General features: G+C 53.6%; 4 protein-coding genes across 4 annotated transcripts; all 4 read right to left on the minus strand.

Moving 5' to 3' along the window:
* Positions 1-926: 926 nt before the first annotated feature.
* LRP88_04808 (uncharacterized protein) lies at positions 927-3,656 on the minus strand (the record flags this gene model as incomplete). Its single annotated transcript, XM_083241374.1, has 3 exons — positions 927-3,371; positions 3,424-3,524; positions 3,575-3,656. The coding sequence occupies 3 exons, from the start codon at positions 3,654-3,656 to the stop codon at positions 927-929; spliced, it is 2,628 nt and encodes an 875-aa protein (XP_083102522.1).
* Positions 3,657-4,368: 712 nt separating this feature from the next.
* Positions 4,369-5,330, minus strand: LRP88_04809 (U3-containing 90S pre-ribosomal complex subunit-domain containing protein; the record flags this gene model as incomplete). The annotated part of the gene is made up of 5 exons (XM_083241375.1): positions 4,369-4,550; positions 4,602-4,707; positions 4,764-4,809; positions 4,862-5,084; positions 5,150-5,330. The coding sequence occupies 5 exons, from the start codon at positions 5,328-5,330 to the stop codon at positions 4,369-4,371; spliced, it is 738 nt and encodes a 245-aa protein (XP_083102523.1).
* Positions 5,331-5,801: 471 nt separating this feature from the next.
* On the minus strand, positions 5,802-6,670 carry LRP88_04810 (SH3 domain-containing protein; the record flags this gene model as incomplete). Its single annotated transcript, XM_083241376.1, has 2 exons — positions 5,802-6,521; positions 6,611-6,670. 2 exons carry the CDS (start codon positions 6,668-6,670, stop codon positions 5,802-5,804), a joined length of 780 nt encoding a protein of 259 aa, XP_083102524.1.
* A 3,736-nt stretch (positions 6,671-10,406) lies between these two features.
* Positions 10,407-12,235, minus strand: LRP88_04811 (protein PDH1; the record flags this gene model as incomplete). Its single annotated transcript, XM_083241377.1, has 3 exons — positions 10,407-11,023; positions 11,074-11,851; positions 11,969-12,235. The coding sequence occupies 3 exons, from the start codon at positions 12,233-12,235 to the stop codon at positions 10,407-10,409; spliced, it is 1,662 nt and encodes a 553-aa protein (XP_083102525.1).
* Between the last annotated feature and the right edge of the window lie 1,604 nt (positions 12,236-13,839).

Below are 13,839 nucleotides of genomic sequence, written 5' to 3' on the forward strand. Positions count from 1 at the left end.
AGGAGGACTAATTGGGACAAACTGGTTTGTTGTTGTTTTTGGACCATGGCGATGGATCATGTATTGATATGGGTTTTGCTTCTGGATTCCCGCTGTTGTATCTTTTCTCCCCTTTGTCTTGATTCCTGGCTCATGGCGCTGCGAGGGGCGTCCTTTACGGCGCTCCCAGCTCGGGTTGCTTGTGTCATTCGAGGGTGTCTTGCTGGATCTTGGTGTTTTGGGTTCTATTCCAAGAGTTGTCCTGGTCCAGGCAAGCTAGCTAGGTGCTTTGTGTCAGTAGAAATGTCAAATACCCAACGACCACGTTTCAGTGGCTTCTCAACTTGATGCTCTATCTTGCCATCATCCTCGAGACTGTTCCCAAGTGACTCGAAAGTTCAAAGTAGCAGTTTAGACATTGTTCGAAGGTTACTATGAGCCAAACCACAAGTTCATTATGTTGTCGGGATAATCTAAGTCTATAGGAACATTATCATTACGAGGTAACAATCGACTCCACGATATCTATCACACCACCAATCAATGCAAATATCCCGAATCAAATAATAACACCATTGGATTAACACCATTGGATCTCAGACAATCCTCTACACCTCCATCATGTTCTCTTCCATGAATAAGAAACCATCATTGTCCGCAAGACAGCTCAAGGTGAAGAGTGCTAGAAGGACGATGGCGCAATACCAAAGCGAAGGTTGAGATCGTCCTGCCGAGCCTGCGACAACTAGAGGATCTGGAGTGGCACCTGATGGCGGATCTGCTCGAACGTATGTTGACGTCAGATCAGGGTCAGAGTCAGGATCTGGAGCCTCAGAGTTGACAGAGTCGCTGGATTCTTGGTTACTCTCCTGTCTTCGAGCGATATCGACCTCGGCGTTTGCTACGAGCTGAGGCGGCAATCGGTCCAATGAGGCGTCGTCCGTTGACTAGACGGTGATGATCCTCGTTTGGGTGATTTCGACCTTCGTGGGAGCAAGCACCGTGATAACTTGAGGTCCACGATCAGTGTACGGGGCACTAGGGTCCTCCGGGGGGTGGATGGCTTTGACAAACTCCGTGGTTGTTGGACGATCCGCTCGAATGAACGTTTCCGAGGGAGGATCAGCTCGGATGAATGTTTCAGTTGGTTGGTTTGACCCTGTCACTAGAGGAGAGTGCTGCCCTGATGCTGCTGGATCTCCAGGCGCTTGGGGATTTCTGTCATTCTGTCCTTGGCCGCCGTTGCTTGGAGGAGCTTGAGGACCATTGGGGGATTGGCTGTCATGTGAACTTGGAGACTGGGCAGGAGAGTTTGCGGTTCCAGGGCTCGTCGGGCAGTTGCCGTTGCATGAAGGCACACCGTCACCACTGTCGGCGCCTTCTTGTGCCGAATCAGATCTCCAACCGCCATCACTACCAGGACCGGGAGGTACCTGGCCGTCTGGAGAGGACTCCTGGCTATAAGGGACAGGACCGTTTTCTGGGGTTGATGGGCTACCAGGGCATGGGCCAAGACTTCCATCACAGGGGGGACCGTTTCCATTGGGCGAAGGATTTGTTCCTCCTTGCGTAGGCGGCGATCCAGCATCTGTCGGAGGTGCGGCAGTGTTGCTGGCGGGAGGAGGACCTGGTGGTGTTGGGATAGCAGAAGGGCTACTAGCTCCTGGATCAGATCCGTTTGAGCCGGAAATAGGACAAGAAGAATCCTCTGCATCTACAGAGCAGTCCTCTGGAGCATTGGGAGGCACAGGAGATGATGGAGGTCCAGCCGGAGACGAAGGCTGTTGTGATCCAGGTGGCGCTTCAGCAGAGCCGCAACTGCCACTTGAGTCGGATCCTGGACACGGCTGTCCAGTTCCATCGCCCGGGGATGGACCAGTTTGGGGGCTTCCTGGGTTTCTTGTAGAGTCGCCACCATCAGGCCCAGAGTTGGTGTTGGGAACCGAAGGCGGTGTTGGGGCTGTTGGAGGCTGACCGGGGACGGGGCATGGGGAGGGTCCATTGGCGGGACAGTTCGGATCACCTTGTCCTGGCACAGGAACGGCAGGGCTAGGTGCCGGTGCTTGTTCTTGTGGTGCTGGAGGTACTGGGGGAGCTGGAGGGCTTGATGAGGCACCACAGTCGGGCGAACCATCAGCTGGTTCAGAGCATACTCCTGGGTTTTGGGTTCCCGGAGAGGGGACGACTGGAGTTCCAGGAGGTCCTTGGTTATGATTCCCGCAAGCTGGGTTATCGGTACCAATAGTGCAGTCTACTGGGTTGTTGCCTTGGCTTCCGGGAGGTGATTGGGGGGGAGTTTTTCCTGGAGCCCCAGAGCCACGCTCAGGATCAACGCCATCTTCGCAGCCCTCACCGGCTCCGTCTTGAGAATTTGCTTGATCAAACACTCCGGAATCGCCAGCAGGGGGCGACAGGCTTGGGTTCTGGGCCGTTGGTGCAGGGGCAGGCTGAGATGGAAGTTGACCTGGTGATTCTTGATTGGGACCAGAGGGTGGGTTTCCGGCATTGTCCCCAGCACCAGAGCTTGGCCCTTGGGGACCAGAGCCAGAGTCAGACCCATCATTTGGGCTGCTTGATGTTCCTTGATTGGTGCCAATAGGTGGACTACCGGCATCGGTTCCAGCACCATTGTTTGGGTTTCCGGGCGCAGTGTTTGGGTTTGTAGGGGAGCCGTTAGCTGGATTGGGAGATGGAGCATTCGGTTGACCGTTGGGTTGACCATTTGGGGAGGAATCACTATCGCTGGGTGAGCTTCCAGAAGGATGCTGAGCCTGTCCGTTGTTCGGAGGCCCTGAAGGGTTGTTGTTTGAGCCCTCAGTTGCTGGGTCGCAGTCTGCATCTACGGCTTCTGGGTTGCCAACACCGTTGCTAGGATTGTCGTTGCCCCCGGGGTTATTCGAAGCTGCGTGTGCGAACGTCCCTGACTGGTCACCATGTGATGCAGAAGGACCTGCTGGCTGGGATCCGGGGACGGGGTCTGTGTTACCAGCAGGTGGACTGGGATCGAGGTTGGGATTTGTGTTGCCAACGGGTGGGCTGGACCCAAGATTGGGATCACCAGCTTCAGATCCGGGAACGAGAGGAGAATCACCAGTAGGAGGAGGCTGGGGAATACCAGAAGGGACAGATTCGGGGAGTGACAAGGTTAGGACACCATTGGAGCCGGCCGTGCAGTCGACAGCAAGGGTGAATTGGTTGCCAAAGGCAAAACGGCCCGTGTCAAGTCGAGGAGTCAAATGAGAGAACCGTCGTGGGGCGAGGCCCACATGTTGTAGTTCGACAGGTAGGAGGTCGGCAATGAGAGCGCCGTAGTTGGAACATGCGGAGATGGTATATGCCAGAGCAGGACCGTAGTCCTCTCCACAAGAACTAGCCAAGCACAAGAAGAGTTCCTGATGGCTGGAGTCAGCGCATTGTCAACAGAATGACTAGTCTCCAACGTACCCTTTGCTTGGCCATGTCCATGCAGACAGCTTTGGTGGGTATGTTGTGCTGGTTGGTGAAGCGGTAACGAGAAAGGCCGCGAGAGCAAGTAGTAGCACATTCTATAGTCTTGTCAACTAAGGCTGTCAGCAAGGGGGTCAAGGGTACTCACCTGGTACAGACATGTCATGACCATGTACAGAGCCAGTGACAAGGCTTGACAGCATCAAGCCGGTGGCGAAGTAAGGCTTCATATCGTGTTCGTGTCTCGAGAGACTGAGTAATGGAAGAGTTGAAGCAAGAGGAGTAGTTGTGGCGTAAACGACAGTGGCCGAAAGAAGCGGCTGGTTGAGGGAGGAGAAGGTTGCCAAAAAGAGCACTGAAAGTCGTCAGGAGCGACAATCGCCAAAAAGAAGAGTAAAATCGAAGCAAAGAGTTGTCAAAGGGTTTGAAATTGACCGCAGTCACAAAAAAGAGGTGGTAAACGACAGTCACCAAGAAAGTCTGAGGTAAACGACACACCAAAAAAGTAGCCAGCGAGGAACGCGGCGAGTCCAAAAAAGGGAAGCAAGAAAATGGTCCAAAAACGGGCTTGTGAGCTCAAGGTGAAGCGGTGGATGATGGAGAGAGAGAAGAAGAGAGAGGGAAGAGAGTGGGCGAGAAGAGAATAAATGGCCGCTGAAGCCATCATAAGAGAGGGAAAGAGCTGACCTCGGAGGGTGGAAGGAGGTGTGTTGGTGTTGCTGCCTGGGAAGGTGCAGAGCTGACTGAGGAGGAATTGACAAGAGCATCGTCCTTGAATCTCGGTGACCGTCGCCAACTGGGGCAGACACAGATGAGGAAGCCGGTAAAGATGTGGACTGCCAAATGAATACGCCGTTTAGACCAGAGCCGAGGGGAAAGAGAAGCAGAAGCAGAAAAAGGAACATATAGATTGCTGTCAATTCTGTTGCATGGGTATCGTATCTAATAGAACAACAACGCCAGCGGCTTCTTCTCATCCCCATACCGATCCTTGAACTCCTTCCGTGCCAGGAACTTGGCAAGAGGCATCATGGTGTCCTTCATGTCCATGACGCCGCGCTTCTTCTGGTCGATGTGGGAGGCATCCACGACGAGCCGCTTCAGGTTGTCGAGGGAGAGTGCGCCTGTCAATAGTTAGTCTCATGCTGCTGCCCGGTGAGGGGGAAGGAGCTTACCGTTGTCAATGAGGTCCATGAGTCGGGCAGGTGTGCCGACGGCGATGCCAGTCCTGTGGCCCTGAAGGAAGTTGACTTGCTCTTCGACTTTCATGTGCTTGGCGAACTGTTCCATCCAAAATCAGCAATTGACCATGTTGACAGGACACAAGGCGAAAATACCAGCTTGGAGATTGTGTTGTCCTTGTTCTGAAACTTGCGCATCGATCTGGTTCCGTCAGCTTCATGTCTGGGCTCTCAGATTGCAATGCGCCTCGCACCTCACGATGTCAGCCGCTCTCAAACCCGCTCCTGCAACGATGAGCGTGTGAGGCGAGCCCTTCTTCTTGGGCGCCTTCTTCAGACCCTCGGGGTTCTCCGAGACGCTCTCGAGGAAGTCGGGGAACTTGTCCAACGTCCTCGCCTCCTGCCATGAAGTCGTGTCTTGGATGGCGTTGGCTGTCACATCGTTAGCAGGTACATTCGACAGAAGCGGGATGGGATCTCAGCATTACCCGATACGGTCAGATCAGAGATTTCAACAGCGCTCAGATCGCTGCCGAATCGACTCAGCTTCTGAGCGAGGTGATCCGCCAAAAGCTGGTTATCCATTTTTGTAAACAGGATGTTGAGACCAAGCTCAGTGTCGAGAGTGTCATCATCCGGGGCATTGGCCTTTCTCTTCTTATTCTTCTTGGGCTTGGGTTGAGAAGGGTTGTCCTCCGCCTGCCTCTTTTTTGATGCCGACATGGTGATGGTCTCTGTGGTTTGGTGTTTCCTTGCGAGATTGTAAGAGTTCGTCGTGGTTGAGGCGTCAAGAAATTTTATGTTTTGCACAGTGCCAGAATTTGATCATGGCTGGATTGGCGCTAGGGATGGATATTCGCACGGCTTCTGGCACTGTATCTAGGACACCAGATCCACCGAGTCCATCATGAGTGAAGCAGACAGACGGGCTCATGATGAGTGAAAAGGCATTCTTCGATATCAAGCTGGATCATGAAATTCACCCCATTTCGATTGCGCCGTAAATAGTCGCCCAGATTTTGTTCTACTTGAAACCTTTTCAAGGTCATTAATTCCCTACTTGGTACGACAAGAAACCAGAAATCCTCCTCTGACGCGCGTCTATATCCCTAGAACCCAAACGCCAAGTAATACCAGCGCCTGACCAACAAAGCAATATCCTCCAATGTCCCTGCTCTTTATCGCCGTCGAGGCTTAGAAGATGCTGTTGACAATGTTTCCTCCGATAGTCGCACCAGCACCAAAGATAGCAGCGTTACCCAGCTTCTTACCAAACTTCTTGCCGTACTGTCCCATCTTGTTCTCTCCCTCCTGACCCTGCTGCTGACCCGAAGATCCCTCGGCCACAGCCATGGGTGGCACATGCGAGTTGTAGGGGTTCTGCTGAGCGGGTGGGCCGTGAGACGGCGCAGGGTATCCGTACTGAGGCTGGGGAATGGCGGCCTTCTTGGTCTCTTGCTCGACAAGAACGTAGTTGCGTGGAAAGATACCCTCCTGGCCGGTGCGCTCGTTGCGGCCCATCCACCAGTCCTGGTTCATATACTCGTAAACGGCGATCTGGTCATCCTTCTCGAACGAGAGGTCGCGGCCGTCAGAGGCGGCGTAGCGGTATAGGGCGCGGGCCTGAGCGACGGTGGGCTTGACGTTGCGCGCGGGGACGCCGGGAGGAGGCGTCTGCTCGTATGCGGGTGGCGCGGGAGAGGGGGCCTTGTTGACCTTGAGGTCCTCAAAGGCCTTGGTCGGGGGCTCGTGGGAGGGAGTGGGAGTTGCGGCCTTGGCGGCAGCGTTGTTGTTGGAGGCGCCGGTCGCGGTGCGGAGAGGACCAGAGAGCGAGGACTCGGGAGGGAGAGCGGTGTTGATGGTCTCATAGACCGAGTCGTCAATCACGCCTTTTTCGAGGAGGTTCTCGAGTTCCTGAACGGTGTTAGATGATCGCATCGAACGGCCGTACGTTATTCCAGAGGAGATAGCGAATATGGCCGATAGGGAGGGAGGCTATTCACATTCTTGATGTTCCGAAGCGACCGGTTCACCTCGATGATGGTCTGGCGATCAGCAGCCATGGTTGCAGATGGAGTTGCGCCGGGGCAAAGTGGATATATCGCTGGATAATGTGAACAAAGACAGAAATATCGGTCGCAGCGATGAATGATTGCTTCACGGAAAGCGAAAGTGATGACAGGATGTCAAGGCCAGTTAGATGAGAGAGTAGAGTTTCATGACCTGTTCAAAGTCCGGAGAGCACGAACAAGAGAGAACGGACCAGACCCCTACAAAATAAAGCGGGCGGATTGAGGCGGTGCTGCCCCTCGCCGAGACGGGGAGACTTGGCATGCCGGATTCCCGACCCAATCACGGGGTTGGGTCACTCGTAAACGTCGCGAGGCTCTATGATGTGGTGTAACCGAGTCGGTTTTCATTCCGATGTACGCGTATCTTCTAATTAACTTGTTAGTTTGTATGAGGTCATTAGTCAATGAAGAAGAGGCTTAGGTAATGCCTAGTTGTGAAACACGTTCAATTCCTACTATAATTCATACACTGCAGTGATTACAACTAACAGTGAGGAAAATGCGGAAAACGACATCGCCTAATATGGATCCCTCTTTATCCAGCAAGTCGGAGTATTTTATCCAGAATGAATAGTGGATTATATCCAATGCTTGATACGAACAAACGTCCGATAGCTAAGAGTACCACAAACAATCAGACACCTAGGTATATTCATCACCAACCTCGAAAGGGGCTTGCACATATTGTCGAGAACAGCAACTGACACAATTGGAGGTCAACATCTTAGCTCCCAAGAAGTCCGCAAACCGATCTGCGGGTGTCGATATTTGGTCCCCCATTGTGTTCAAAGTTGATGTGTGCCAACCAAAGTTTGGCAATTTGCCGAGATGTTGCATTCAAGCTCTAATCGACCTGATCCTCGCCGTACTCCTCCTGACAGGTTGACTCACTTTTCTCGTACGGAGGTTAGAGCAGTTAAATACCCCCTGAGAGGTTTAACCTTTCATGATGATGCAGCTAGGTATGAGTCTTCTACTGCAGGCAGCAGGAAGGCTAAGAAAAAAGAAAAGCCACTATGTTAGCATTGGGATATAATGCTATGATGTGTTGACAATGTGTTGACAATGTGTTCTTTATTATAGTTGAAGCCCGGCCGTTGATGGGTTAACTGAGCCAGAAGATCGTTCTTTGGTCCCTGTGCCCAATGTAATAGAAAATGGCCGGGTCATCTTCTTTGAGGCCATTGAGCATTCAACGGAGGTTGAATGAAGAGTGACCTCTGGGCCTTGATCTCGGTGTTCGCTCACCAAGAGACACGCTATCGTGCTTGCTGGAGGCCGACCCCTCCAGCTCCCAAGCTCACTGACGCGCCTCTGACCTTCATAGGTGCTAAGAAGTCGCTACAGTCGGTTGGTTTGGGGAGCCATTCGGGCGCCCTGGTCGTCCCAGAGCATATCCAACAGCTGGAGGCCATTCTCATATCCGTGCCCCAGACAGGGTGCATCTGTCGCATGTCGCCCATGGCTCAGCCTACTCAGAACGAGACTACCAGCGAGCCAGGTGTCATCCTGTAGGACACTGTAGTAGTCCTGGCACGAATCACCTTGCCGGCTGGAATGCTGTAGCAGCCATAGGTAGGGGAGGCCAGTCATGTGTGGGATGGTGGGTAATGGCAAGTGTCATCGTTTAAACAATAACAGATGAGAAGAATAGGCCAAACCAATGGCGAGAAGCCCGCCCTGGTGATGTTGGTGGTGTTGGTGAGGATGGCCCTTCTGCTGCTGCTGCTGCTGCTGGTGATTGTGATTGTGATGGTGATGGTGATGGTGATGGTGATGGTGGTGGTGTTGGTGTTGATGTTGAGGGCATGGCTAGGCGTGTGTGTAGGCGAGGATATGAAGAGCGCCACGCTTTGAGAACACCAGGATCTCAGATCCATGGTCATTAGTCCAAAATAATGGCATTCAGTTGTGTTCGGGCGACTCGACGAGTAACACCGCCATGGATATCACGACACAACAAGTCATGTTAGGTGTAGGACAGGCCATTGATGTATGCGGCCGATGTAGCGAGCAATTCCTAAAGCGACATGGCAGAAATTATGGCAATCGCCATCAACGGACACAGCACGCGCTCATGAGCCTCTCAATCTGCCCCAACACCATGAGGCCTCCAGGTTGGATCCTTCAATAACTCGAGAGCTGGAGTTCCGCCGGAGATGGCTTCCGCACAGATGATGGCCCATTGGATTTCGATCATGCGTTGCACAAAATCGACGTTCTCAGTCTTGCGTATGATGGTGAAATACAGTAAGGACTAGGACCACCTTGGCCCGGTGTCTCGAGGTCCTCAAAGGACCCTGGAACGGGCTCTGGCATGCGATCCCAGACACAACGGCTCAGTCCAATCTTCAAGACGGCTTAGCACGTCAAAGACAGGGGGTATCTGCGCAGACTCGAAAGGCCGATGCTTTGGCAGCCCGTTTGTGCCGACTCGAGCTGCAGAAGGCAGCTGAGAAGGAGCCGCTGGACCTCTGGTCCAGCTTTGCCGTGATTTCGAGAGGAAAGGGAGTACATCATTCGAGTGCCAGTGCTGACGAGGCTCGAGGTTGTCGTTCCTGCTGGCAAAAGGCGCCGAATCGATCGGGAGCGAGTTGGTGGGCAAGAAGCGTGCACATGTCCAAAGTAGTCTTGATGATGACACTCATGGACAATGATGGGAAGACTAGACGTATAAGCCACTAGTTCCTGGAAGATAGTTCATCGACATAGACGGCCAATAGACATGGAATAGCATGGCCTATGACTTCGCCGGTAAACCCTTCTCAGCTGTCAGTGGGATAACCAACGCTCGGCTGGCTGGCTTGGTTTTCCCGCCCAACAGCGCCATGCCATCTCCTGGGCAGCCAAGGAGCTTTTGGGACCGAATCCCTGTCTGCGCCAGTCGAAGGGTACTGAAATTCGTATGGAAGACCACAGCCCATGGGACAGATAGTGAACGCATCCTGTCCAATGAGCAGCTCTACAATCACATAGCGACCAAGCGCCTTGCCGAGCCCACCGAGCCCGTCAAGCCAGCTGTAAGGCTGATCAATGATATGGACTCAGAGAAGTTGCTCTTGGTGTTCAATGAAGTTTTGCTCGTTGTTGGTGAACCATCTCTGTACCCAGAGCAAGAAGCATACTGAAAAGCTTCTTTGGCTCTGGCAGTCTTATCAGGCCAGTCTGCTTCAGGCAGTCTAGGGCGGCTTTGAGGTTTGGCCCTAACAAGGTCAACGCATCGGGGGGCACGCTGTGCGGTGCTGTATCGATTTGCTGCTGGGCTTGGTTTGTTGAGTGGGAGAATGTGGCGGGCGATTCGGGTCGCTATTTTGTATGTTTGTTTGTCGTTGCTGTTGCTGTTGATGATGTTGTTGATGATGTTGATGATGTTGTTGGTGTTGATGGGAGAGTTGTTCTGGATTGCTAAAACGGAGAGTAGGCTGCTTTTATTATCGTGAATTGGCCATGTGTTCTTGACGAAATAAGATTTGTTGAGGCAGAGTGTTGAGCGCGGAAGCATTCATCAAGCTTGTTTGATATTGACTCCTGCGTTGGGTTGAAAGGCACTAGGTATGATGGCGAATTAATGACATGCACACGGGATGTGGATAGTAAAAGTTCACTGTGGAAGCAGGGACAACAGAAAGTAGTGGTGACTACACATTTTGAGTCAAATAGACATCGCTATCGTTAATATTTAATGCCATTTTCCATCCATTCCAGCTCTTTCTCCCAGATTGACCGCTTATTGCACAAACTGGCTGCTCTCAACAGTGTACAGGTCAACGTACTCATCCACAGGAGTAGACTCGAGCTTCTTGGCATCCAGGTTGAGCTCAACGAGCTCCTTGACCCTGGCCTCGGGGTAGTGGGGGCCGAGGTGGCGCTTGTACTTCTCGAGGATGACGGGCTTGGCCTCCTCACGGCGGAGACGGTGGCCCAGGGGAGCCTCGACGGCGACCTCCTCCAGGACGGTGCCGTCGTTGAGCTCGACGGTGAGGGCGTTGGAGATGGTTCGCAGGTTGGGGTCATGGTAATCCTTGGTGTACTGGGGGTCCTCGACACACTTGATCTTCTGGCGGAGGGACTCGACCAGGGGAGAGGTGGCGGCCTCACCACCGTCAACGTAGTCGGTGGCCTCGAGGCGGCCGAAGACGAGCATGGTGGCGCACATGTACTGGATGCAGTGGTCACGGTCGGCAAAGTTGTCCATGGGCTTGAACTGCTTGTCAATGATGCGGATGCAAGCCTCGTGGGTTCGGCAGGTGATGGCCTTGATGTCAGCGGCAGACTTGCCCTGGGCCTTGAGGATGTGGTGGATCTTCTCAGAGGCCTCGACGGCGGTCTGGGAGTGGAACTCGGCTGAAGCATGTTAGTCTTGATTCACTCATCTGTCAATTGGGGGTACATACCAGGGTAGGAGACCTTGAAGAGGACGTTCTCCATGACATAGCTGCCATAGGGACGCTGGAACTCGAACTTGTTGCCCTTGAAGAGGACATCGTAGAAGCCCCAGACAGGAGCGGACAGGACGGTGGGAACACCCTGCTCACCCTTCATGACCTTGAGAGCGAGGTTGACGGCACGCTGGCAAGCATCACCGGCAGCCCACGACTTTCGGGACATGGTGTTGGGGGAGTGACGGTAGGTTCGCAGACTCTGGCCATCAACCCAGGCCTGGGTGACGGCGTCGGCAATCTGCTTCTCGCTGAGGCCGAGCATCTTGGAGACGACGGCGGTGGAGGCGACCTTGACGAGGACGACGTGGTCCAGGCCAACCTTGTTGTAAGAGTTGAGGAGAGCCAGGCAGCCCTGGATCTCGTGGGCCTTGATCATGCCCTCGAGGACATCCTTGACGGTGAAGATCTTGCCGCCAGCGAGGTTACCACCAGCCTTGTTGGTGCGGTTCACCCAGTCGGCGACGGCGAGGATGGCGCCGAGGTTGTCCGAGGGGTGACCCCACTCGGCGGCGAGCCAGCAGTCGTTGAAGTCGAGCCATCGGATCATGGCGCCGATGTTGAAGGCGGCGTTGACGGGGTCAAGCTGGAAGGGGGTGCCGGGCACCTTGGGGCCGTTGGGGACGACGGTGCCGGGGACGATGGGGCCGAGGAGCTTAGAGCACTCCTTGAACCTCAGGCCCTCGAGACCGCAGCCGAGGGTATCAAGGAGGATCCATCGAGCAGTGTCGAACTGAATTGGGTGTTTGTTAGCATTGTATTGCAGTGAGAGTGAGTTTGGTGTGTTGAGGTCAAGGCGGGGTATGGCGGGGTTGCAAAATCATCACAAGCTCAAAAGGCAAAAACTCACAGCAAGCTCAGAGTCAATGGTCTTGTTGGCGACATAGTCGGCAATGTCCTTGATCTCAGGATCGTATTCACGAGGAGCGGCGGCCATGTTGGGAGCTCCGGAGGATCTGGCAACGGATGTTGAGAAGGCGCTGTACGAGGCGGGAGTCGACGAGCGAGCGGCGCCGAATGCCGAGCGGGCCACGAGAGGGGCGGCGACGCGAAGGCCCCGGGACTGGAAGCGCAGCTGCTTGGTGGCCGTCCGGAGACTCCGACTAACGGCAGACATGCTGGAGATGTGAGGGTTGCTTCGTTTTTCGTTGATACTTCCTCTTCGCGATTAAACGGAGAAGGAAGGTCAATTGAGGTTCGCCGGTGAGAGAAGAGAGAAGAGAAGAGAGGGGGGTATCACGGCGAGCAGAGAAGAAGAAACAACCTCAGGGCTAATAACACCTGGAGCTTCACGTTTCTTTGGAGCTTGGTACTCGTTCGTATTTATTACGCTCGGCTGTAGGGGCCTTGGTTTGCCGTGGGTTACCGCGAAGCTACCCTCGGCTAGCCGCCGGCCTGACGACGGCCAAGCTGGAGATTTTAATATTAGCACTGTATTTCACTCTGCAAAATTGCTGTAAGGTACAGTGTGTACAGTGCGTCAACATGTGTTCCCCAAGACAACAGTCAAGAAATGTCAACGTCTCATCTCAGACCCAGGTGTTTTTGGCGAGGGGAAAACACAATCAACCAATCACGGCCCCTCCCTTGCTCAATCTGCCTTCAATTGGGTTCGTAGCTGAGCTTCCCTTTACCGACGACGTGCCGCGCCCCAGGAACCTGGGAACGCTCTCCAATGGTTGGAGAATCCCTGGCAAGCCAGATTTGAATGCCGAGGAAGTCAGGATACGTTATCTATTGGCTCTTTTTCCTTGGTTTTAGGGGAGCGAGATCGGAGATTGGGACTGGGGAGATTGAGTGCTGTTTTTGTTCTGTCTGAGGTGAAAGTTTTGGGACAAGGCAACGCGGGGAAAATGAGGATCAACGGTTCTTTCAATAGCAATGGATTAGACTTGATATCCTTCAATTGAGCAAATATGCCTTGGCTATAACCCAGAATACGTATCAATTGCTCTTCTGCGATACCAATTTGACTGTCACAATCCCCCCATCACCGCCAATTCATCCATCACATCGCTGGACCCCATCTCCTTACCCCAGGTTCCCCTCCTAACGATGGAGCCCTCACAGCTGCTCTCCAGCCTGTCAGACCGCCCACAAAAATCCGGGGTCCGCTCCTCCGCCCCCCGAGGTCCTTGCTTCGGTTCCCCCGCGCTCGACTCACTTTCTCTCTTTGCTTCTCGGACGATGCGAGCGGACATACGACGGATGAACCGAACGCTGCTCCGACCGAGGATAACTCCTATCGTGGCTTGCCGGTAAGCGGAGGGTATCAATGGTAAAAGGTCTTTGAGATTGTTCGGCTTAAAGACAAGACATGACATTTTGTAAGGCGTCAATGACGAGGTGGACGTCTACAGCCCAGCCAGAACGATAGCGACTTTTTTTTTAAGCAATAGGCTAAGAAGATCTGAGCTCTTGGGAATAACACTGCAGCTTTATTACCGTCATCTTTGGGGGTAAATAATCCAGTCCAATCGAACCTGTGCCAGGCCAGGATAGGTTTCACAAGGCAAGCAACCCCGTTTAGCTTCGGTCGATCTCCGCGGGTTCCTCGATCAGGATCAGAAACACCAACGGGTATCTCACTGGACGCTGTAGCACACTGCAACGGCTGACTCGGCGCTGCTGCAGGAAGTTTGAACAGGCTGTTCAATTCCTGATTTACCGGCCCGCTCCTGAGACAGCATAAAGAGGCCGTGGCCTCCTACGTCAGGTCAA

This window comes from Fusarium phalaenopsidis, assembly GCF_050370095.1.
Source record: "Fusarium phalaenopsidis strain FUZ10S chromosome Unknown contig_32292, whole genome shotgun sequence".
In the NCBI taxonomy this organism is placed as follows: domain Eukaryota; kingdom Fungi; phylum Ascomycota; class Sordariomycetes; order Hypocreales; family Nectriaceae; genus Fusarium; species Fusarium phalaenopsidis.